The sequence below is a fragment of the Chiloscyllium punctatum genome, chromosome 9 (genome assembly GCF_047496795.1).
Source record: "Chiloscyllium punctatum isolate Juve2018m chromosome 9, sChiPun1.3, whole genome shotgun sequence".
Lineage (NCBI taxonomy): Eukaryota > Metazoa > Chordata > Chondrichthyes > Orectolobiformes > Hemiscylliidae > Chiloscyllium > Chiloscyllium punctatum.
This window is the reverse complement of record NC_092747.1, coordinates 121,851,284-121,876,237: the sequence shown is the minus strand read 5'-3', so window position 1 is coordinate 121,876,237 and position 24,954 is coordinate 121,851,284. Positions and strand designations below refer to the sequence as shown.

Genomic DNA, 24,954 nt, shown 5'->3' with positions numbered 1-24,954 from the left:
TCTATGTCAACTGTCATGGTATGGAGGTGCGAGTGTTAGACTGGGGTGGACAAAGTCAAAAGTCACATGACACAGGTTATAGTCCAACAGGTTTATTTGAAATTGCAAGCTATGTTCTATGTTCTTTCAGAGCCCTGTTCCTTCTTTAGAGAGCCAGTTGTGCCGTGTGATTTTTGACGATGTCAACAGTCCTTATTGTGTAACAGTTTTAACAACGGTATATTTCTGATGAATCGACAATACATATTTTCAATGGGCAATATATCATTCCCAAGGTCTCGTTGCCAAAACTAAATGGCTCAAAGGATAGAAGCAGAGCTTTAATGAGCTGTGGCATAACTTGCTCCCTTTTGCATTTCACCTATCTTAAGATAAAAATTATATATTCCACTGGATTTTGAATTATTTTTGTGCCTATCTGCTCATTTTAGTTGGGCCCGAAATCGACCTACTCTTCCACAGATCTTGACTGTTCATCATTTCGAAAATTACTACTGGAAATCTGAAATAAACACTAAGTCACACCAGACTCAAAATGTTGACTCTCATTTCTCTCTCCACAGATGTTGCCAGAACTGCTGAGTTTCTCCGGATTAGAGGTGCTGGAAAAGCACAGCAGTTCAGGCATCATCCGAGGAGCAGTAAAATCAATGTTTTGCGCAAATGTCCTTCATCAGTTTCTCCATCATTCGCAAGACTATTTGTTGCTTTACCTGCTTACAAAGTAAATCATTTATATATAAAACTTCTTATCACATCCAGAATGAATTCTGCTCTTCAAGATCTGTAATATTTCAACCTTTTTTTTCCTTGTGGCATTGGGACAAGTACACCATGCAAACATGTGTCTGAATTTATAGAATCACTTCTCTGTTCCCCTATCAAAAATTCTAACATAACTGAACTTCCACTCTCCTGTGTGCTCTCCTGAGCTGTCCACTTTTCCAGGCTGTAATGCATCCCAATGTATCATCCTATCAGCACTGACAGACAGTTTGAGAGTATTGCACTTCTTGGAAATTCCCGCACTTCATTCCTAATATGCCAGATAACCACACCTTTGATTTCTTCCAAACTCATTATTAATAGAGTAAAGCAGAAATGATGCCGGTTTCACCAGGATGAGCAGTTCAAATTCATAGCATGAGCAGACCATAAGCTAACTATCCAAATTAAAGTATCGTGCATGCTTGAAAACCTTGACATGACAAGTAAATCTCTCTATAATTAAAAATACACCCACTTCCAGGGTAGTAACTGAAATCATTTAGTATTGTCTCCTTTTCTCAAATGTACTCTACTTTTCTAAATAGTGCGAGCCGGTGATGACACACCGGTGATGAATAGATGACATTTTCAAATTATTGAACATTACAAAGAACGTACTTTATTTATTTATTTACAATATTTATTGGACATTCATACAAACACCCAATCTAACACCGTGCCCTTAAAAATTCGGCTCGGCTTGTTATATATCTTATACAGCTTTTACATCTTTATATAGTCATATTGGTTTCCACAGTTTAACATACAGAACACAAACAGCCTTGTAGTTATAAAAAAAAGTAAACTACACACAACAGTGGTTTTTAAGCATGCACCAGAATTGATGTACTGTATTGGATATCTTCAGCCTCCTCAGTGAGAAAGACTGTCCCCATCTCCTGAAATACGATTGGCTGTGCATTGTTAACATTTCTAAAGGACTTGTCAATAAAATAGCGCTGGGCCCTTTCAGTTCTGCACACTTGGAGATTGATTCTCAAAGTCTGAAGTTCGCTTGATACTTTGAGGCGTGCAACTTGAGTGTTTCAAGTGCACGCACGACACTAAAGACATTCTCTGACTGTCACTTTGATTTGAGGTGTAAGAAAAACAAGTGAACACAGTAACGAGAGCAGAGAATATGAGCCCTGGGAGAAGTAGAAGCAGGGTTGCAGTCCCGGTGTGCAGTCCCTCCAGGGAGCCCTGCTTCCTGCTCCTTGTGCTCCTTCTCGCTCCGATCCTGAGTGAGTGTAAGACGGTCAGATATTCCACGTACGAGGAGCAAGAGGCCGGCACGGTGATCGGGAACCTGGCCGCCGATCTGCAGCTGGAGGCGGCCGGCGGGGGTCAGAGCGGCTTCCGCCTGATGCCCGAGTGTAACGGCTCGGTACCGGTCACGGTCAGGGTCAGTGTGAGGGAGAGGGACGGCGAGCTGACGGTGGCGAGCCGCATTGACCGGGAGCAGCTTTGCGGTCAGCAGGAACCGTGCCTGCTGCTCCTGGATGTGGTCAGCTTCTCCCGGGACAGGTTCCTGCTGATCCACGTGGAGATCCAAGTGCTGGACATTAATGACCATTGGCCTGAGTTCCCCCAGGCCGAGATCGAGCTGGAAATCTCCGAGAGCTCAGCCCCGGGCACACGGCTCCCTCTGCCCGCCGCTCTGGACGCCGACACCGGCTCGCACTCGGTGCGGGGCTACGAGCTCTCGGTGAACGGTCACCTGGAGCTGGAGCTGCCGCCCGGGGCCGGGGACGGGCCCGGGGCCGGGGACCAGCCGCTCCCGCTGCTGCTCTTGGTGAAGCCCCTGGACCGGGAGAGTCAGGCCGAGCTGAAGCTGCAGCTCCGAGCCCGGGACGGGGGCGATCCGCCTCGGAGCGGGGACGCGCGGCTGACCGTGCGCGTCCTCGACGACAACGATAACGCTCCGGCCTTCGAGAGCGGCTCCTTGGAGCTGGAGCTGCCGGAGGACACGGCCCCGGGCTCGGTGCTGCTGCAACTCGAGGCCCGGGACCCGGACCAAGGCGTGAACGGCGAGCTCCGGTACACCTTCAGCCCGAGGCTCGAGGCCGCCGCTCGCCGCCTCTTCCGCCTGGAGCCGCGCTCCGGCCGCCTCAGCCTGCACGCGCCGCTCGACCACGAGGCGCGCGACCGCTTCGAGCTGGAGGTGGAGGCGCGCGACATGGGCGCCAGGCCGCGCGCCTCGAGCTGCCGGGTGACGGTGCGCGTGCTGGACGTCAACGACAACGCGCCGGAGATCCGCGTGAGCGCGCTGTGGCCCGGGGGCGCGGGCGCGGGCACGGCGGACCAGGCGGCGGCGGCGGCGGCGGCCTCGGGCCTCGCGTCCATCACCGAGGCGGCGGAGCCGGGTAGTTTCGTGGCGCTGGTGAGTGTGTGGGACCGGGACTCCGGAGCTAACGGCCGCCTCTCGGTGTCACTGCTCGGGCCCCGGCAGCTCGAGCTGAGGCCGGCCTACGGTATCAACCACCACATGATCGTGACGGCGGAGCGGCTCGACCGGGAACGGAACACCGACTATAACGTGACACTGGTGGCCGAGGACCAGGGCCCGGAGCCCCGCCGCACCGTGCGGCCCTTCACCGTCACCGTCACCGATGTGAACGACAACGCGCCCGCCTTCCCCCGCTCCGTCTACCGCCTGTCGCTGGCGGAGAACAACCCGCCCGGGGCCCAGCTCGGGACCGTCCGGGCCCGTGACCCTGACCTGGGCGTTAACGGCCGCCTGACCTACCGCCTGCTGCAGCAGCGGGAGCCGGGGCCTGGGCGGGAGCCGGAGCCGGGTCCTGGCCTGCAGCCTCCTGCCGTCGCTGTGGAGCCTCACAGCGGCTCCTTGTTCGCGCTCCGGCCCTTGGACCGTGAGGAGCTGCCCGAGCTCGAGCTGCTGCTGCAGGCGACAGACGGCGGTTCCCCGCCGCTCAGCGGCTCCACCACCGTCCGCCTGGTCATCACCGACCGGAACGACAACGCGCCGCTGATCACTCACCCCCCGGGCCCGGGCCCGGACCCGGCTCCGGCTCCGGCTCCTCCCGGGAACCGCTCCGCCTCCGCCAAGATGGCGCTGCCCGGGGGCGCGCCCCGCGGTTACCTGGCGGCGCGCGTGCGGGCCCAGGACCCGGACGAGGGGCCGAACGGCCGCCTGAGTTACCGGATCGTGAGCGGGGATCCGCCCGGGCTGTTCACCATCCGCTCGGACACCGGGGAGGTGTACCTGGGCCGCCCGCTGCCGCCCTCCGCGCCCCCCGGGGCCGGGGCCGGGGCCGGGGTCGGGGCCGAGCCCGGGGCCCTCCGCCTGGTCGTGGCGGTCAGTGACGGCGGCCTGCCCTCCCTGTCCTCCACCGTCACCCTGAGCTTCACGGTGGGGCCCGAGCCTCCTCCTCCTCCTCCTCCTGCAGCTCCGGCCGCCTCCCCGGGCCCGGGACAGCGGAGCTGGGACACCTCCTTCACCGTGATCGCGGTGCTGGCCGCCGGCTGCGTGGCCTTGCTGCTGGCCATCGTCGGGATCGCCTCGAGCTGCGGCACCGGCGGAAAGCCCGGCCGGGAGGGAGCGGCGGGGGCTGGCGGAGAGAAGGCGAATGGTTACCCGTCGGGGGAGAGCGGCAGAGCAGCGGAGCCGGAGGTGAGTATCAGTGTCAGCAGCTTCAGTGAGGGAGCTGTCCATGGTACCTGTCCTCATCATTCCCCCAGCTCACAATAAATATTAGTGTTTCTGTTTCTCTGATGTGTCCCCTCTATCTCTGGTCTGAGTCATCAAGGGCTGGCCATGGTACCTGTCCTCATCATTCCCCCAGCTCAGTAACTATTCATGTTTCTGTTTCTCTACTGCGTTCCCCCGACCCCCAATCTCTGGTCTTAGTCATAGAGATGTACAAACCCTTCAGTCCAACTAACTCGTTCATGCCACCCAGATATCCCAACCCAATCTGGACCCACTTGCCAGCACTTGGCCCATATCCCTCTAAACCTTCCTGTTCATATCAAGATTAGAGTGGTGCTGGAAAAACACAGCAGGTCAGGCAGCACCTGAGGAGCAGGAGAATAGACATTTCGGGCAAAAGTCCTTCATCAGTCATTCCTGATGAAGGGCTTTTGCCCGAAACGTCAATTTTCCTGCACCTCAGATGCTGCCTGACCTGCTGTGCTTTTCCAGCACCACTCTAATCTTGAATCTGATCTCCAGCATCTGCAAGACCCACTTTCACCTTCCTATTCATATACACATCCGGATGCCTTTTAAATGCTGTAATTGTACCAATCTCCAACACTTCCTCTGGCAGCTCCTCCCGTACATGCACCACCCTCTGCATGGAAACGTTCCCCTTAGTTCCCTCTCAAGCTAAGCTTGTGCCCTCAAGTTCTGGACTCCCCCCACATCAGGGAAGTCTTTTCTGTTTTTTTTTCCGTGCCCTGCAAATTTATAAACTTCTATAATGTCACCCCTCAGCCTCCGATGCTCCAGGGAAAACAGCCCCAGCCTACTCAGCCTCTCTCCAATACTCTCAAATACTCCAACATCCTTGTAAATCTTTTCTGAGCCCTTTGGAGTTTCACAACATCCTTCTGATAGGAAGAAGACTAGAATTACACGCAATGTACCAAAAGTGGCCTAACTAATTCCTGTATAGCTGCAACATGACCTCCCAACCCCAATACTCAATGCTCTGACCAACAAAGGAAAGTAAACCAAATGCCATCTTCACTGTTCTACCTGCAACTCTACTTTCAAGGAGCAATGAATCTGCACTCTGAGGTCTCTTTGCTCAGCAACACTCCTTAGGACCTTACCATTAAGTGTATCAGTCCTGATCTGATTTGCTTTTCCAAAAAACAGCACCTTGCATTTATCTAAATTAAACTCCATCTGCCACTCCTCAGCCCATTGGCCCATCTGATCAAGATCCCATTGTAATCTGAGGTAACCTCCTTCGCTATCCACTCAACCTCCAATTTTCGTGTCATCTGCAAACTTACGAACTAAATCTCCTATGTTCGCATCCAAATCCCTTATGTAAATGATGAAAAGCAGTGGACCCAGCACTGATCCTTGTGGCACACCACTGGTCACAGGTCTCCAGTCTGAAAAACAACCCTCCACCACCACCCACTGTCTTCTACTTTCAAGCCAGTTCTGTATCCAAATAGCGAGTTCTCCCCTCCTTCAGGGAGTGTATTTTACGAACTGCAACTTCTAAATATAAACAGACACTCTGACATCATCCATTGGTTTTAATGTAAACCAAATCCCCATACAGTTAGTGCCATTTAATTAAGTTAATAGATACAAGCCTTGAGCAAATCCAGCCTCCAGCTGGGCCCACTGCTTCTTGAAGCTCGGACCTTCCTGCAGGTCCAGGGGGTTGTTGAGCTCCTGGGATTTGGCTGCCCCCGCCGCTGCTCCTCCACCTCCTGCCGCTGAACGAGCTACAGGCGGGGTCTCTCTCTCTTCCACTACCGGTATTTTTAATTTGTTTTCTCGTCACCTGGTAACTGTCACGTCCCCCTTCCCGGGCCCTGGAAAGTATACAAAAAAAACCCACCCACCAGTGACTATTTTCTTTCTTTCTTTCAAAAGTTACGACTTTAATTTGAAATGTATTTCGAAGGTATTTTCTGCTCTCGAGCACTGGCCATGCGCTCATCATTTCCCCAGCTAACACTTTCTGTTTCTCTAGTGTGTCTATATCTGGGTCTTAGTCATCAAGCACTGGCCATGTTACATTTGCTCATTTTTTTCCCCAGCTAAACAATGATTAGTGTTTCTGTTTCTCTTGTGTGTGCCCTCTATCTGTGGTCTTTGTCATCAAGCACTGGCCACATTACCTGTGCTCATCATTTCCCGAGCTAAATTACTGTTTCTGTTTCTTTAGCGTTCCCCCTCTCTGGTTTTAATCATCAAGCTCAGGTCATGTTACCTTTACACATCATTTCCCCTGCTAAATAATAATCAGTGTTTCTGTTTCTCTAGTGTGTCCCCTCTATCTCTGGTTTTGGTCATCAAGCATTGGCCATGGTACCTTTGCACACCATTCCCCCTAGCTAAATTACACTTTCTATTTCTGTTTCTCTAGCATTCCCTCTCTCTGGTTATGATCATCAAATTGGCATTGGTACCTGTCTTTATCATTCCACCAGCTAAATAACCGTTAGTGTTTATACTTCTAGAGCGTTTCCCCTCAATATTTGGTCTTAGCCATCAAGTACTGGCCATGGTACCTGTGCTCATTGTTCCCCAGCTAAATTATACTTTCTGTTTCTGTTTCTCTAGTTTTCTCTGATTTTGGTCATCAACTGCTAGTGTTTATGCTTATCTAGTGTTTGCTGTCTATCTCTGGTTTTGATCATCAAACGCTGGCCATAAAACTTGTCCTCATTAGTCCTCCAGCTGAATAACTATTTGTATTCCTGTTCTGTAATGTGTCCACTCTATCTCTGGTTTTGATCATCAAGCACTGGCCATGGTACCTGCACTCATCATTTCCTTAGGTAAATAATAATTAGTGTTTCTGTTTCTCCAGTGTTTCCACTCTAAATCTGGTTTTGATCATCAAGCATTAGCCATAGTACTTGTGCTTATCATTTCCCAACTAACGCTCTCTGTTTCTGTTTCTCCAGCGTTTCTCCTCTATTCCTGATTTTGCTCATCAGGCTCTTCACCCAATCACAATCTGGCAAGGAAAGCACTTTGCTTTGGATAAAAGGTTAGTACTTCAGTTCAGACAAAGGTTGCTAGATTTGTTCCTGGGCTGAAAAAGTTGTCTCATGAGGAAATGTTGAGCCTATACTCTTAGATATTTAGAAGACCGAGAGGTGATCATCTCATGTTCTTATGAGGTTCAGTGGAATAAATATCAGGAGAATGACCCGGCCTTCTGATCTGGTAATTGTGGAAAATATTGAAATGTTCACCACTATTGCAAGTCAAGACCATGAGGACACCCCAACCTGCATACGTGTGGAAACTTTAACCTTTTGATGGATAGCTCCTCCCAATAGCTCTCTCTCTCTCTCTCTCCCCCTCCTTTTCTCTTCCAGCCCTCCCACCTAAAAAATACAGACTGACTTTAATACTGACAATGTGGTCAAAGACTTGGGCCCAATGTCAAGTTAGTACACAGAAATTAACTCCAATATATTCCTCCTGTGAATCACAAGCATAGAACCTGGGTTAACAGCAAAGTGACAGCTGGAGTTGTATTGGAAGACCTAAACCATTTATTTACACCTAACATATGAACAATTAACACCTAACTCCCCAGAAAGTCTTCAAAATATTAGACATATTTAAAATAAAATCCTTAAGAACTTTAAAAATCTCACCATAACTTCAAGCATTGTGACTTCAAGCAGTTACCTGAGCTGATAACATCAAAAGGGGATGGGATAAAAGCAAAACACTGCAGATGATGGAAATCAAAAATAAAAGAAAGTGCAAGAGAAACTCAGCAAATCTGACAGCATCTGTGGAGAAAGAAACAGAATTAACATTTTGAATCCAATGTAAGTCTTCACATTTTCTCCTGACCAATCTTCTGTGTGAACGCCTGCAACAATAGCTCAATCCTCACTCTGAGACAGTAAGTCCTACTGGAATGAGGAAACAGGTGAGAATACATCTTCAATTGCAAATAGCTTCAATCCTGAGGCATTGTAGTTGATCAGAAGACCTGAGTCACTGCTTCCTGTCTTGTGGGGAATCCATAACTAGGCTGCACAGTTTCAAAATGAGGTATCTTCCAGTTAAAGCAGAGATGAGGGGACATTTCTTGTCTCTTGTCCTATTGATTAGTTATTAATAGTCACTGTATCTTGGAGTAAGATTCTGTGTAACTACTTGGCATTATTCTGTATTTTCTTTGGTGAGGTGGAAAGAAAAGAGAGGGGGATATCGGGAGTAACATCATGCTATACATCCAAAGGTTACAGTTTCCGCACATATACAAGTTGCAGTGTCCTGCTACAGTGGCAAATATTTCAACATTTTCCACTGTTACCAGATCAGAAGTCCTGGACCATTCTTCAAGTAATTACTGTGCTAAACCTCTTCAGAACATGATGGTAACTTTGGAAATCTCTACTCTGGCATGCTGCAGAGGCTAGGTCATTGAATATATTCAGGGCGGAATTGGATGTTTGATCAAAAAGGGAATATGTGGATATTTGTGACACTCGACAGGAAAGCTGAGTTAATACCACAATCAGATCATCCATGATCTTATTGAATAGTGGAAAGGGCAGAATGGCTTTTTTCTGTTTTTTTTATGTTGCTGTGCAATAGTCAAAGTTATTACCTTTTAAGTAGCACATCCTTTTGAAAAGTTGGAAATAATTACTAAACTTTTATGATTTCCTTTCAGTGAACTTGCGCATCAAACCCAGGACAGGTTCAGTGGGAAGGACAGTGGGAAAGGAGACAGTGATTTTAATGACAGTGACTCTGATATCAGTGGTGTTGGTCTGAGTAAAAGGAGTGCTCTCAGTCAGAAGCACAATGGTAAGCCTCAATTTTTAGCATAATTCTCTAGTTGATAGCACAGAACTTTGGGTATTGGTGAAGAGACAAGCTATCAAAGCATTTTGTCTTGCATTCATCAGGACAGATGCAAGAATGCCAAATTTCAAAGGTAACAACAATTTATACTGCATAACAATAGTAACTTGGCTCTAATTGGTTGAAGCCATGAAGAGTGCAGCAAGGAAGAATTACTTCCCAAGCTTTTGCTTAAAGTCAGAAAAGCAAGTTCATGTCTGGTGTTGTGATAGGGAATTCATGACATAACTTGGCTCACTTATGTTTGCTCGGGCCTTCATGTATTCACAAGCAAGGCTGTTCCCACTTCAAACACAAAGATAATGTCCAATCATTGTGCTTTTTTCATTTAATTAACAAATAAAATCCGTGATGTTATATTACACTATGGAAAAATATTCAGCCCACTTTGTAAAAGATAATTTCACACTGCTTATTGTTTACATTCATAAACATTTTACTCTTAAAACTTCATTCTTAACACCATTTGTAGATTTTTGATAATATTTAAAGTAGCATTTGCCTTTGGATCCATTAGAGTAGATTCTAGTTAACATGTAGCATAGAAGAACGTCATTTGCCAATTTCTGTGTCAGTTTTTAGCACTGTTCAGTTAATCCATTCGCGTATTCTTTACAGACAACTCTATAAATGCTTTCCCGCAGTTCTTTTGCCAATTAAAAAAAATTGATATCAGATGATTATCAACTTGTTTTATTAGTTGAATTACATGCTATTTGCATTTTACCACATTGCCCACTCTTTGAACTTGCCTGTTGTGTTTAACTCTTGTTTACACATTCCTCTGCTCCCTGGTTATCTATTTGTAATGAGTAATATGCAGAAAATTCTTCTTTCATGAAAATCACTGCATAAAAATTTTAAAAGCTGTTGGAAGTCCAAGCACACTTTATTTTTGTAATTCTATTTCATACTCAGTTTGAACAGATAGTTCACCAACTGCAATCTGTTGTATAATAACCTTTGTTGTAGCTTAATTTTAGTGAAGACAGGAATCAGATTAGGATCTGGCTTCCTAATTGTACTGCCAGTTTTGTACCACTGTAAACCCGAAAGCATTCATGCAGCAGAGTGGCTCAGTGGTTAGCACTGTTGTCTCACAGCGCCAGGGACGCGGGTTCGATTCCAGCCTCGGGTGACTGTCCATTGAGTGGAGTTTGCACATTCTCTCCATGTCTGCGTGAGTTTCCTTCCACAATCCAATGATGTACAGGTTAAGTGAACTGGCCACGCTAAATTGTCCGTAGTGTTCAGGGATATGTAGATTATGTGCGTTAGTCACGGGTAAATATAGGATAATAGGGTAGGATGATGGGTCTGAGTGGGTTACTCTTCGGAGGATGTGTGTGGATTTGTTGGGCCGAAGAGCCTATTCTCATACTGTAGGGATCCGATGAGTACAGTGAAACTGCAGTTTTAGGGTTAGGGCACAGGCTTTCAGTTAAGAAAGAAGGAATCAGTGGGTTTTCTGTTTGAGACAGAGTATACCTGCAAATCCTATGTATGTTTGTTGATGAATTTTAATATGGTCTGATTTATCCAGAATTATCCTATTTGGTGAACAAATATCAGGTTAGCCTTTATTCTTTTCTTCCTTTAGGTAATAATACAGAAAACAGATGGTACACATCACACAACCTCATTACTCTAAGATAATTATAATAACATTTTTATTTTTAAACAATGAAGGTTTAATTAAAAGTGTCTAGACCTGAGGCAATTAACATTGCAATTGTTGTGAGTTTAAGTAAACTGCATTGAACTGTTAATATTGCAATGAAAAGAATAATGAAAAGTATTGAATGCCTCTCTTGGACAGGTTTATGGTCCTGTACCAATGAGTGCAAGATACTTGGCCATTCAGATCGCTGCTGGAGTCCATCTTCTCGAGGGCCAAGTATTTACCGTTCCACAACTACTACTCAGCACCTTACCTCTTTGGGGAAAAGCACGTCACTCCCTCGAGATCTACTCCGCAAAGATACATACTATCAAGCACTTTTGCCAAAAACAGCAGGCCTACAAAGTGTATATCAGAAGATCACTTGTGATGAATCTGAAACTACAAACTCTGTTATTGTACCACTCTATCATTCTGTGGGATCAAAAAGTCACATTCCACCAACTAATATCTCATCGATCAATGTATCCAGCGTGCATTCTCAGATCTAAGCAGATACCAGAATAGGTTTACGAACTTTTGAAGTGTTGTAATAAATCAATTTATTCATCCTGTATATAAAAGCAACAGTTTATTTTTATATTGATTCCACGTGAAAATTTCATTCACATGGAAGGTGTAAATATCAAATACAGAAACTTGCAATGTTAAAAATTGTAATTTTTATCCTTTAATTGATACTTTGATTTTATTGTGTTCTATTTTCTATTTTACTGTATAATTTAATTTGTAAGTAAAACCACAAAATTATGTAAATAAAACCTGTGGTTCGTATATGTGTTCCACATTATTTTCTAATCAAATTTCTTTTTATGACATACTATGATTCTCTTTTTCTTTGGAGACAGTTTCAAAATTGTAATGTTGAATGTAATGGTATAATCCTAGATTTAGTAGAAAAGCAGCAAATAAGTGAGTGATATATTCCACAGAACATTTATTGGATGTTTTGGGATTTATCAATTACTCATTTAATATCATTGGAAAATGGATTTGCTCAGCTTTGGCAGAAATCCAAATATCAAGGAAACATATCAGAATTTAGAAATATAAATAGGGAATGCTAGAGTAGCAGATCAGGCTGAAACCTTTTATTAAATGTTAACTTATGCTAATGGTAATTCAACCTGTTTGAAGTTAAAAGGCCTTTGGCAACCGAGAAGGACGAGAGTCAACCTTTCGAGCATAAGTCCTTCGTTACGAATGTGGAATATATCACTCAAATTTTTGTTGCTCTTCTGTTAAATCTGGCATCATCACATTCCTGATGCCTGAAGCATAAACTGTCCTGCTCCTTGGATGCTGCCTGACCGGTTGTGCTTTTCCAGCACCACACTTCTCGACTTTGGTCCTCAGCATGTGCAGTTCTCACTTTCTCCTACTTTCTTTGGAGTCACAAGTTTGTAAGTTCAAGTACCACCCAGCAACATAATCATGAGGGATGGCATTTAATAGCCCTCCCCAAGGCAGATTTTGTGTCAGGAAGGGCATTTTATCAAATGAAACACTCCCACCTCCACCTTGATTAAGTTCACAGTGAATCTTCAATTGGTTATGATTCCAGGTGAGGAGGGACTAACTTGCTATCCTTTATGCAATCCCCTCCCTTTGTTGGTCTCCACTAATCAAATGGAAATCAAAGGAATACCTTTCATAATTCCAATATATTTAATGTTTACTAGGAGCCAGTTTAACAAGGCTTCTCTGAGTTACAGAATACGTTTGTTATTAAAATAGTCACAAGAATAAAATGCAACATACATGAATGTAGATTAGAAAGAAGATTAAGTAAAGAGGCAATAATTAGAAAAGATACACAAATTGACTGTGCAGAGCAGATGGTGGAAACTTGTGGCAAATAAGTTTGATGATTCTAGCAGTGTTGATGCAGATGGATGATTGGCTGACCTCAATTCTGCAGAGAGGAGTTATTGGTAACAAAAGGTGAAATTGCTGGATAAACACAACAGGTCTGACAGCATCTGAAAGGAAAACAGAGCTGACATTTTGACTCTGGTGTTCCTCCTTCAGCATTGGCAGTTCTTTGTTTCTTGTTTACGAGTCTTGCAATGTCCAGATTGACTGTGGTTTTTGATTGCTGGAAATGAGCCACCACTCAGAGAGATTTTCTGTTCTTTTCCTCTTTACTACATGACAAGGATCATCATAGAATCCCTACACTGTGGAAACAGGCCAGTTAGCTCAACAAGTCCACACCGACCCTCCGAAGAGTGACCGACCCTTATTATTTGCCGTTTACCCCAGAGTAATGCACCTAACCTATGCACTCTTGAACACTATTGGCAATTTAGCTTGGCCAATTCACCTAAACTGCACATCTTTGGATTGTGGGAGGAAACTGGAGCACCCGGACGAAACCCACGCAGACATGAGGAGAATGTGCAAACTCCACACAGACAGTCGTCTGAGGCAGGACTTGAACCTGGGTCCCTAGCAATGTGAGGGAACAGTGCTAACCACAGAGCCACCATGCAGCACCCTGTCAAGTGCATGATTGCAGCTTTAACTTTCACAGCTCTGAGCCAGGAGGCCCAGAGATATGTAATGACATTTCATACCCAACTTCTGCAGTGGACCTTGTCAATTTGTGGACTGCAAATGTTTAAGAAAGGCAACAGAGAGAAAGCAGGATACTGTTAGCCTGTTGTCAACAGTGGAGAAAATACCAGAACCAAATTAGAAAGATTGTGATTACCAGATATTTAGAAAATAATTGTCCAGTTGGACAGAGTTAATTTGCCTTTATAAAGGAGTAATCATGTTTGACAAATTTGACAGCATTTTGAGAATGTTGCTAGCCGTGTCAAAAAGATGGAATCATTGGATATGATGTACTTGATTTCTGAAAAGGTCCTATGGAAAGAGGTGAGTTTTTAAAAAAACACACACACATTGGTTTTATGGTATTTAGGATTTAGGATTGGATAACAGGTAGAAAAAAAAAGATTAAGAATAAATGGGTCCTTCTTAGGTTGGCAGGCTGAGAGTTATGGGATATTTAAAACCAGTGCTTGGAACCGAACTGCTCAAGACCATTAACAATGATTTGGATGTTGGCGGGGGGGGGGAGGTGATTAAATTATCTCCAAGTTTACAGATGATACAAAACTTGGTGGGAAGATACTTTGTGAGGAGGATGCCTCGAGACCTAAAGTGGCCTTAAAGGTTTGGCAAGCAAGAACATGGCAGATGGAATATAATATGAATAAGGATGAGGTTAGCCACTTCAATAGGAGGAAGAGAAATGCAGAGTATGTAAGTGGAGACAGATTGGAAAGTATTGATGTTTAAAGGTACTTAATTGTCCTTGTTTATAAATAACTGGAAGTTAGCACGTAGGCTCAGCAAGTAATTCAGAAGGGAAATGGTAGGTTAGCCCTTATCGCAAGAGGATTTAAAATCATAGAATCTCGTGAGTTAGGAAGCAGGCCATTCAGCCCATATCAAGCCTCCAAAGAGCATGCCACCCAGACTTACCTCATCCCTATAACCATGCATTTCCCATGGCTAGCCCACACATCCCTGGACAATTTAGCATGGCCAATCCAACTAATCTGTTGGTGGAAACCAGAGCAAACTCACACAGACACAGAGAGAATGAGCAAACTTCATTCAGAAGAGTCACCTGAGGCTGGAATTGAACTTGGGTCCCTCGTGCTGTGAGGCAGCAGTGTTAACCACTGAACCACCATGCCACCCCATTTTGGTCCACTGTTGCCTCAATTGTATAGAACACTGGTAAGATCCCATCTGGATTATTATGTGCAGTTCTGTTCCCCTTACCTCAGGAAGGATATGCTTGCCACAGACGAAGCATAGCAGAGATTCATCAGTTTGAATCCTAGAATTGTGGGACTGTTCTGTGAGGAGAGGTTAAAAAAAAAACTAACCCTGAAATCTCTGAAAATTAGAAGAATGAGAGTCAAACTTACAGAAACTTCTAAAATTCTTAAATGCCTAAACAGAGGAGATGCAGAGTAAATGCTTCCCCTGGTTGTGGGGTCTAAAACCAAGGGAACCAGTTTCAGATTAAAAAGCATGCTATTTAGGAGGGGACGAAATGGAATAGCTGCTGATGTTCAGAGGCTGATGGCATTTTCTACCTCACAGGGCCATGGAAGATCATTCATTCAGCAAATTCAAGACAGTAATGAGAAATGTATCAACAGCTAATGACATCCAAGCTAATGGAGATAGCACAGAAATATGACGTTGAGGTGTGATCAGCTGTGATCCAGAAGTTAAAAATCACACAACACCAGGTTATAGTCCAAAAGGTTCATTAGGAAGAACAAGTGTTTGGAGTGTTGCTACTTCATCAGGTAGCTACCAAAAGATTATTCTTCCCAATAAATCTGTTGGGCTATAATCTGGCATTGTATGATTGTAACCTTGTCCACCCCAGTCCAACACCACCTCCTCCACATCGTGATCCAGAATGGCAGAGTGGGCTCACTGCATTGAATGGCCTCCTCCAACTCTTCTGAGGTTGCAGGATTATAATTTTATTCTAAAATAAATACCAGGAAGAAAAATTGTATTTCAGATGCCCTTTCTCAGTTATTGCCACATGAGAAGAACAAGATTAAAAAAAAAACTAGAAATAATGATCAATAACCTCACAAATATGACACCACTGAAACTGAGTCAAACATCACTTCTTGAGTTATCGATACTTTCTCAGTAAAATATAGCAAACGTAATCAGCAAGATCTGCCTAACAGAGATGACAGCTCATTAGAAAATAGTTTCTAACTGATCAAAATAATCAGAGAGAACTTTTCTACTGGAACTGCGGAAGTACAAGTTCAGAATCAGGTCAGCTATATCCTGATAGGCACCTACAAAAATGCAAAGTGACATGTACATTCATCTTGTACCAAAAGCATAGGAACACACAGCAGAAATTCTGGTAACCATGGTGTGCTGTGGGAGCTAATTTATTCTCACACAATCAAGAATTGTGTAATTGTTGTAATAGATGAAATTCCCTTCTATCTAAAAGTTAGATATTGTAGAGCTGCAACAATCTTCTCAGCAGTATGAGTTCTGCTTGCTGAGCCAGCCATTCTTGAAAATATAATGCAACTTAATTCACCCCAAGGGAGCTTAAGATCTTGGCCACATAAATGGGTTTGACATAATCATTTCATCAATACATGAACCAAAAGAGTTTGGCTTGATAGAAAGACACATGTGGATGCAGACATTCAAGAGTAGCACCAACACAAAAAGGAAGATGCAAATCTTGCCTGACTGTTACTTAAAGACACAGCTCTCAAGACTTACGTAAAATCACCTGCAGTGCTATTCATTGGCAGAAAGCACAAGGCAAATTAACAACAGAATATACAGTCACACAACTAGGTATAGTAAAACAACAACTCATTGATGCACAGGTAGAAGGAGGTCAACACTTCAACACTTCAACTTGCCTGAGTTGTTGAGTGGAAAAACTGTATAAATACAGAATCCACTCACGAAAATCTGGACCGCAACAAAAATGTTGTTGAAGATATGATTTTGAAACTGGTAAGCAACGAGGAGGAACAGAGTCCAAACCTTTGGTTGAGCTGGAAAATTAGAAAAGGTAATCAACTAGCAAGAGTATTAATAACAAATGGTACATCAGTGACAAGATACACAACTCTTACAAAGTCAGGCACAACATTGCTAGTATAACATGCCATCACTGAGAGTATTGAATGTCAAATCCATGTGGTGGAGGTAAATGATCCTACCATCTATGTAATATCATAAATCATGTTTTGAGAAAATAAAACAAGCTATAAAAGACTTTAAAGATGGTCAGTTTATTTGTAAATGTCATTTGTTAATTTTTAAACATAAAATAAAAAAAAGTATTGATCGACCAGTTGTATTGATATATAAAAGCCCAATTATTTTTAAGGAAAGGGAGATGTTACATTATGTTTGGAACTATATAATCATGTGCACATAAAGCCAGAATGGCACATCAGTCAGGTGCTGAACAATAATACCTGTTGCATATGGTGTGATCTCCAAAATACATTTAAAAGAAAAGTCCTGATGTGCATTACCCAACTTAATTCCAATCTTTGACAACATAGATTCAAGAATTTTTCAACTAATGTTTACCTTTAATTTTCTTTGAACACTTATTTTTAAAAGTTATAAAAGATTGGAGATAAAGCATACTTTTGTTGAGTGGGATAGCAGGTGACAAGAAGTCATGATATCAGACTACTGTGAATACATCCAAATGTGTTTAATAACCTTAATTACATGTGCGCCATATCAGGGTTTCAGGAAAAGTGCACAGAATGAAGTATTTGCTAAGTGTAAAATCAAGTTCAATTTTGCATGCAGGGCCATGACAAATTCAGTATGCCTGGAATACAAAATATAAGCAGCAAATTTAAAACTGACTATTGTTAATACATAGCAAGTGTAGAATCCTTCAGGTTTGATCAGCATCCTGTTTTGGGGACATGCTCTGCTGGGCTCCAGCACTTATTCATAGGCACACCAGTTTTCATTGACAGCTAACTTCAACAAGCTACATCTTTCCTGTGCTTTCCTTGAGCTCAAACCTTGCTCAGTTTTATGACGTTATTCCTATGAATGGGTTTTTAATTCCCACTCTCAGCTTTATTACCTTATTAGCAGCACCTGACTTCTTGGGAGCCACCCCAGCTTCTTGGACATTTCTACAGGCCTGCCTGAAACAACTTACAGTATTTAGCATGAGTTCTACCCAGGTGTTCTTGACTTCTCACTGAGTCTCCAACTTTATAGTTTAGTTGCCTTTTCAACAATACATTGCTGCATGGGGATCGCACCTCTTTCTTCTCAGACTATTTTGAGCTCTCCAACTACACAGAATTCATGCAGGTTAGTTGCCTTCCTTGCAGTGTAGTTAAAATCAACAATTCCCAAACAGACGCTACACTTTACCTCCTTCACAAACTCAAAGACATTCAGTCATTATTTGTTTCCTGTGAACTCCTCTTCAATGACCATTGAAATATCCTGAATGATGTGTTGAAAACCTTACAGTGAGTCCTTCCACTATTACCCAGTGAGCAGAACTGAATGTTGCCACCTATCAATTTTTTGAAGTGAATGTGCTCTGAATGTCAGATATTTTCCAATCAACCTGTATAGAAAGGTTACTACACTCTTTTGGAGCAGATTGGACTTCAACCCAGGCTTCCTGCCTTAGAAGTAAGGAGACTACTATGGCAGCCAAGGAACCCTTTCAGGGGCCAAGCTAATCTTCTTTGCTGCTTTCCAATTTTAGAAAAGAGCTTATAGAAACACTGTAAAGAGTCTGAGAGAAGGATCGTGCCATGTAGGAGCTTTGAACATGAGAGAGAATGGATGTATTGAGGATATTCTGGAATCTGGGAACAACTGACATGCAGCTTTAGAGGTTCTGAGTTGTGGATGGGGTCCTAAGATCCATGTCCCCAAGGAATGTCCCGGTATGGCAGAATTGAAAAGCGATATCTTCAGGATGGGATTTGTTGGGATCTGATGAAAGCAAGAAGAGACTCCCAAAGTCAAGTAGAACTGTCAAGAGATCAGGGCAATGGAATCCAAACTGCTGCCAACCTCCTCCATATTCCCAGGCTTCTGCTTCCTCCTTAAATTGTCCACAACCCTTGTTTCAAATTTAGATGGTCTCTCCTTCATTTTGTTCACTGTCAGCCTGCTTGTCATGTTCCTATATCACTAATTTAAAAGATTTCAGTTTACATTTTCGATATCTTAAAATGACTGAAAGGTAACTCATGCTTTAATGATGTGTATTTTCCTGCACACACTCCTGCCATTATTGTCACATTCGTTTTATCAATTTGAACAGTAATTACTAAACATATACTGCTATAAGCAGTCAAAAATAATCTTGTACAATGTTCAACAGTTCATGGTTTATTCAGTTTCTACCTTTCTGTAAAAAGATTCAGTGAAAGATTTCAAATGATGTAATATTTAGCTGAATTTCCAACAGTTAATCTACTTTTTGTGTAAACAATTCAGATGTTTCAGATACTCTGAATAACAATGTAAAGATAAATGTCAAGAGGACCTATAAATGTGTTGTGAAAACAAAATCATTTGAGCTGAAGAATGCCAAAGAAAATTCTTTCCACAGAGTTTCTCTCATGGAGATTCTTCTGAGATTATTCCTGCTTAGATTTTTTGCAATAACAATGATTGAAAAGTTAAGCTTTTTTTCAACCAGGAGTAACATTTTCATGACAAAATAAGTCATAACCTTTGTTGAATAATAGCTTCCCTTTGATCCTGAATATCAAATTTTGAGGAAATTTTAATTTCCTCAGAATACATCTTAAAATTGCTTGACGTTAAAATCATTAAAAACTCCTAAAAATTTGTTTATATCTTAACTTCTCCCTTAATTGCAATTGCATGTCCCAATCTGTCTTTTATTTTCTATACAAATATTGTGTGAAATAACTTCCTGTTTTTTGAAACTTCCTGCTTTGCTTTCCGTGAGAATGCCCAGATCTCATTGCCTGATCTTCTAGTCTGCAAGATGAGTCATTTTAGATTCAACATTTTAACTTTGTTTTACTTTCTTCACAGATGCTGCCAGGGATCCCAGTTTCTCGAGGTTGATTTGTAACCCATCTTATTGCCAGTGCTTCAGATCCCCACTAAATAGCACAAAATTCAGTGATCAGAATACAGAACATTTACACAGACAAAAAGCATCATACTGATGAGATAATCAACATTTATGACATTAAAATTAAGAAATTGGCACAGACTGTAATGCACAGGTGAATGTTTATTGGCAGCTTTTACAATTCCTGGGTCAAATGTTCAATGTCCATAAAAATCTAGGCTAGTGGTAGCTATGTCAGTGCAGACTTGATGAGTTGAAGAATCTTTTCTGTGCTGTATGAATCTATGAACATGCATGCTGAAGCAATGGCCCGAAACTTCCAATTACCATCAAAACAGATTTGTCTGATGGTAATCATGTCAATGGCCAGTTATTTTTCCTTTTTTTTTAAGTAGAGTTTGGTCTGAAAACCTCATTCTAAGCCAGTTGTTTGAGCTTTAATGTCATGCAAAGGAACAAAGCCACCACCATCTGTTATAGCTTTTGTTATTTAAACAAAACTCACTGACTGTTTACTCACACTGTTTATTCATTCTCAGAACTTCTCTGTGTCTTCATAGTGTTACTTGGTTGCTCAAGCTCCTCTGCTCTGATGAGTCTAATTTTATCTTTGCAAATTTGTCCAGAATTTATTATCTTTTACTCCAGAGGGTCTGGTTTAGACTGCTGTGCTTCAGTCTAAAATATTTTGGACATCTCACATGATATAGTTTTCTACTGATATTCCTTCTAGTATTTTCAAACTTGTCAGCATGATTTCGGATTTTTTTACAACCAATAGTTTTGCGCTAAAATGAGTTGGCAAGATACCCTTTAGCATGTGCTTTGGAACAGCAACTTGGAAAAATTAGCTTCAGTATACTTACATGCAGAAAGGATGATGCTTCAAAGAGTTGTTTTACATTGCTCTCATTTATTGCCAGGTTACCTCAGCACACATGGGTGGCATAGATTCATTCATGTTCTACAAATACTTATGTCTGCTTGATTGCATTTGGTCTGCTCATAAACCTGCCTGAGCAAAATCACATATACCTTCAGAGCACACAATATTTGAGTAACTGGGTTTTTGAAATTTAATATAATTCTTAGTTCAGTGGTTGAATGTCTGGGTCAGATAATCAAGGGATCAATTCCCATTGTAGAAATGAGCACAGTGTCTAGGTTGACAATTAACTGCTGCACTGAGAGAGAACTGAATTGTCAGTAGTATTATCATTCAGATAAAATGTTAAATGACGGTACCCAACTGCCTGTTCAGATACTTCAGTGCACTACTAAGAAAATTAGGGGTGCCATCTTTCAGATTTCATTAACTTTTTTAGGTAGATGCAAAGATTCCATTCCATTTCAAAGGAGTGCAGGTCTGAGTCTGTGCCAGTCTCTTAATTTTAAATACTATAAATGTTGATTATCTCAATTATTATGTTTTTTGTCTGTGTAAATGTGCTCTGCACAAATTGATTGTCACATTTCCTATATTATGGCAGTGATGGCACATCTAAAAAGTACTCAATTGGCAGTAAAGCACTTTAGGATGTCCTGTGGTCATGAAAGAAGCTATATAAATGCACACATAGAACATTACAGCACAGTACAGGCCCTTTGGCCCTTTCTTTCCTTCATGGAATAGCATGAAACTTCTCTCTCTACTAAAAACTGACTAATCAGTAATTTGAACCAAAAACAGAAATTGTTGCAGGTCTAGTAGCATCTGTGGCAAAAAGCAGAATTAACTTTTCTAGTCCAGTGACTCTTCATCAGAACAGGTCTAAAATAATTGGATTGAAAATGTTAACTTTGCTTCCTTCCCAACAGAAATTCCCCAGCACTTTTTGTTTTCATTTCAGATTTCCAACATCTGCAGTTCTTTGTTCTAACCAGCATCTTATCTGTTTGATATTTGTGGCATTTCAAACTACACAAATTGGCAGCTGCATTATCTGTAAAGCAATAGTGACTACATTTTAATAACTTATATTTGAGGATAGCGTGAGAAGTTGAAACATATGGCTATAACCTTAAGTTCTTTTTTATCCTGGTTGAAGGAAATAGAAAGTGATCTAATAAGCTAAAATGAAAATCTCGAAGACTAATTTTGAATCAATCATTTGGACCAGTCAGTACTCTGCAAGAATTAAATATAATGGAAACAGAACTGAACTTAATTTGATGGAGTGCATGAGTATAATTTCCAAAGTTCATATATTTCATCTTGAAGTCAGGAATTGTCCATTTCCAAAGGTTACCAGCTTTGATCCAGGACACAGACAGAACATAGAACTGCGATATTTAGTCATGATATATCCTTTTACATTTTATTTAGGAAATGCAATACTATTTATTCCTAATTTAAAGTAGTTTCATTTAAATTATCTTTTAATTGAAAAGGAAATTATGCAAAAATGTCAATTTAAAATGCATTGAAAATGTATTATCTAATCTGTTTCTCTTAATTCAAATTATTGGTTAATTTCAATTCAAATTCACACTCCAAATGGTCCTGAACAGAAAAATCTGCCATTGGATGTCAGATCAATATTTAATCTGGTGTCCACTTGAGAGCAATTTGTTATTAAGTGGAGACAGAATAGTTTGAGAGAAATCTAGCAGCAATTTTGGGCAAAGTTTGCGAGTTACTAGAGATATATAAGATGTCTGCCATGGGTGATTAAATATGTTGAAAAGGGTCATAGTGAAATAAAGAAAGTGGTGGTATCAAAATTCAGAACGCTTCATATCATCCGTCATCTACTCAACAATCAATGATAGGACTGTTGCAGATTAACAGTTGAGTCTTTTTGTCAGCTTGCACAAAAAAAATTATCACATGGACTTATTCCAATGCTGAAGTAGTGTTATCGAGTCTATTCGAGCGGTTCAAAGCAATTAAACTTTTTAGACTTTCCAATTTATTCTTGCCAGAAAAATTCAATGAATTTTCCAGAAGAATTTGTAATAGATCAAGGGCAAAATCTAGTGGAGGCTCCCGGGGTCTCAGTTGTGACTGGAGAGCTGACACAAATCCCATTCTGCCACATCTTGTTCCACTCGGGCACTTAACAAGCTAATGAGGGACTTCCCCTCAGATCAAGAACCTCGGAGGTAGAAATTTAGCTGCTGCCAAAATAGAGGCTTTGGATCATGGAGGAACCAAGGCACAAGGGAGTGGTTGCATCGGCTTACAGGGGAAGCTGTTCTGGAGAAGGATTGAAGTCATCAGGAGAGTGAGGGGTTCAGCCACAATGACAGCAGTCTATCTTAGCACGATTAGGATATTAAAACAAAATTGTTGATAACTGGGAAACCCAGTTAGCATTACACAAAATCTTTGACAGTATTTTTTTACTCTACCTGTAAACTACAAAAGTAGTGTAAAGGCATTGGTAACAACTGTTCTTTTTGAGGAGTTTCTGCAGTAACTTGGCTGTGTCATACTGCACAAAAGGCTTGCTGATGCTTGGCAACAGTGGACCATTGTGTGAAATGTCTCTATCTAAAAGCAATGGAGAAGATATTGTGAGCACTAAGTCAGACACTAGTGATCTACAGCTTGTATGATTTACGCAATAACATGGCAGAAAACATGTTTCACATGGAGAATGGCTGCCATTCGTGATGCTAGCATGTCCCTGCATAGGTTCTTCTTCAGGAAATCTATGTGATCTAATCAACAGCTGAAAACAGAAAATATTTCCAAACTACTAGAAATTCATCTCAGCAATGGAGAAATTAATTAAACATGGAAAAGTCCAGAATCCTAATCAGGCACTGCTGAGAAACTCTAATGCTGCACTCGCACTAAAAGGTTCAAGGACAGTGTCTTCCCTGCTGCTATCAGACTGCCAAATGAACCTCTCTAATTTCAAATCAAATCTTAACATTGCTTTGTGCACTTCCCATGCAGTCATAACCCTTTATGCCTCATTCTGTCTCAGCACTCCGTGATCTGCCTGTACTGCCCACAAAACAAAACTTTTTACTGTACTCAGGTACATGTGACAATAATACACCAGATCAAAGGAAAATGAGAATGTCAGGACACATGAATTTTCAGCCCATTGCTGGTGTTAACAAAGAAGGCCTGTTGGTTGAATTGCTGATACACCTCCTGAGGGGATCACAGTGAAGGAAAGCCTAAACAAGAGGATCCAAGATGGCAGCACAACAGTGCCCTTCACTCCATGGACATTTGATCTTCTCTGTGACTGCTAAGGAATGGACTACCAATATATCATAGTATTCTGATAGGACTTTAACATGTACTAAATTTGACTGATAATTTTGTGTATGACGTTTCATCAACGGAACCAATTCAACTGTTTGTGACACAACTGAACTTTAAGGTTTGATCATGTATGTTTCAATAGCGTTTTGATATATTTTGTGCTCTTATAACATTTGTAAAGATGAGGTCTTCTTACTTTTCTATATTTTTGACTGCGTACTGAAATTATAAAATAATAGTTTGAAGACAAGGATTACTGCGATTGAAAGCAAATAATCAACACTAATTGTAAACACTGTTTATACAACAACTGGTTCCAACAATACTTGGAGCTAAAGGGTGGTATATAAAATGGAGCTTCAGTTGGCAACAAGTAGCTGATTAATCCACAGGCCAATGACCTGTTATTAATGACAATGGCTTTGGCCCATCAACAACAATGTGATTAGCTCTCAGATAGCAGAACATCTGGGGATGCCGGCAAGATATTGAGAAGCCATGAGACCTTCAGTAACTTAGGCGCTCTCTTTGTCCTCTGCAGTAATAGCCACTTTACACGTGAAGAAAACCAATTTACCTTTCCCTCAGCATTTGCTGTAGTCTCTGGCTCACAAGTGGTAAACCAGAGACTTTGTAAGTGTGGAACCAGTGCCCTGCACATGTTAGAAGCAAGAAATGGAATCTGGAGAAGCTCAAGTGAGAACTGCATTTTAATCAGCAATGGAACCACCTCAGCAGCCCTGTAAGCAAGAGCCATTAAATTGCCTTCCAGTTTCACCCTTCATCCATAACACCCATGTGTTGTTTCACACATGTGAGAGAGAGACACACAGACAGACAGAGAGGGAGGAAGAAAGATTAGTTTTAGCTAGTTGAGTCATATGCCAATTGCTTATAACTGTTTACCTGCAACTAAAGTATATTGCATGTAATAAATAATAAATTGTTTGGAATACCATGGCCAGCAGTCACACAGAAGATAAGATGCCCACAGACTAGAAAGGTGCTGCTCTACTGCCATCTTGGATCCTCTTGTTTGAGACTTTCCTTCA

General features: G+C 42.1%; 1 protein-coding gene across 1 annotated transcript; it reads left to right on the top strand.

Annotated features, from left to right (window-relative positions):
- The first annotated feature begins 1,752 nt into the window (after positions 1-1,752).
- On the top strand, positions 1,753-11,728 carry LOC140481650 (protocadherin-8-like). The gene is made up of 4 exons (XM_072578177.1): positions 1,753-4,402; positions 7,396-7,481; positions 9,138-9,274; positions 11,151-11,728. Exons 1-4 carry the CDS (start codon positions 1,910-1,912, stop codon positions 11,501-11,503), a joined length of 3,069 nt encoding a protein of 1,022 aa, XP_072434278.1. The 5' UTR covers positions 1,753-1,909; the 3' UTR covers positions 11,504-11,728.
- The last annotated feature ends 13,226 nt before the right edge of the window (positions 11,729-24,954 follow it).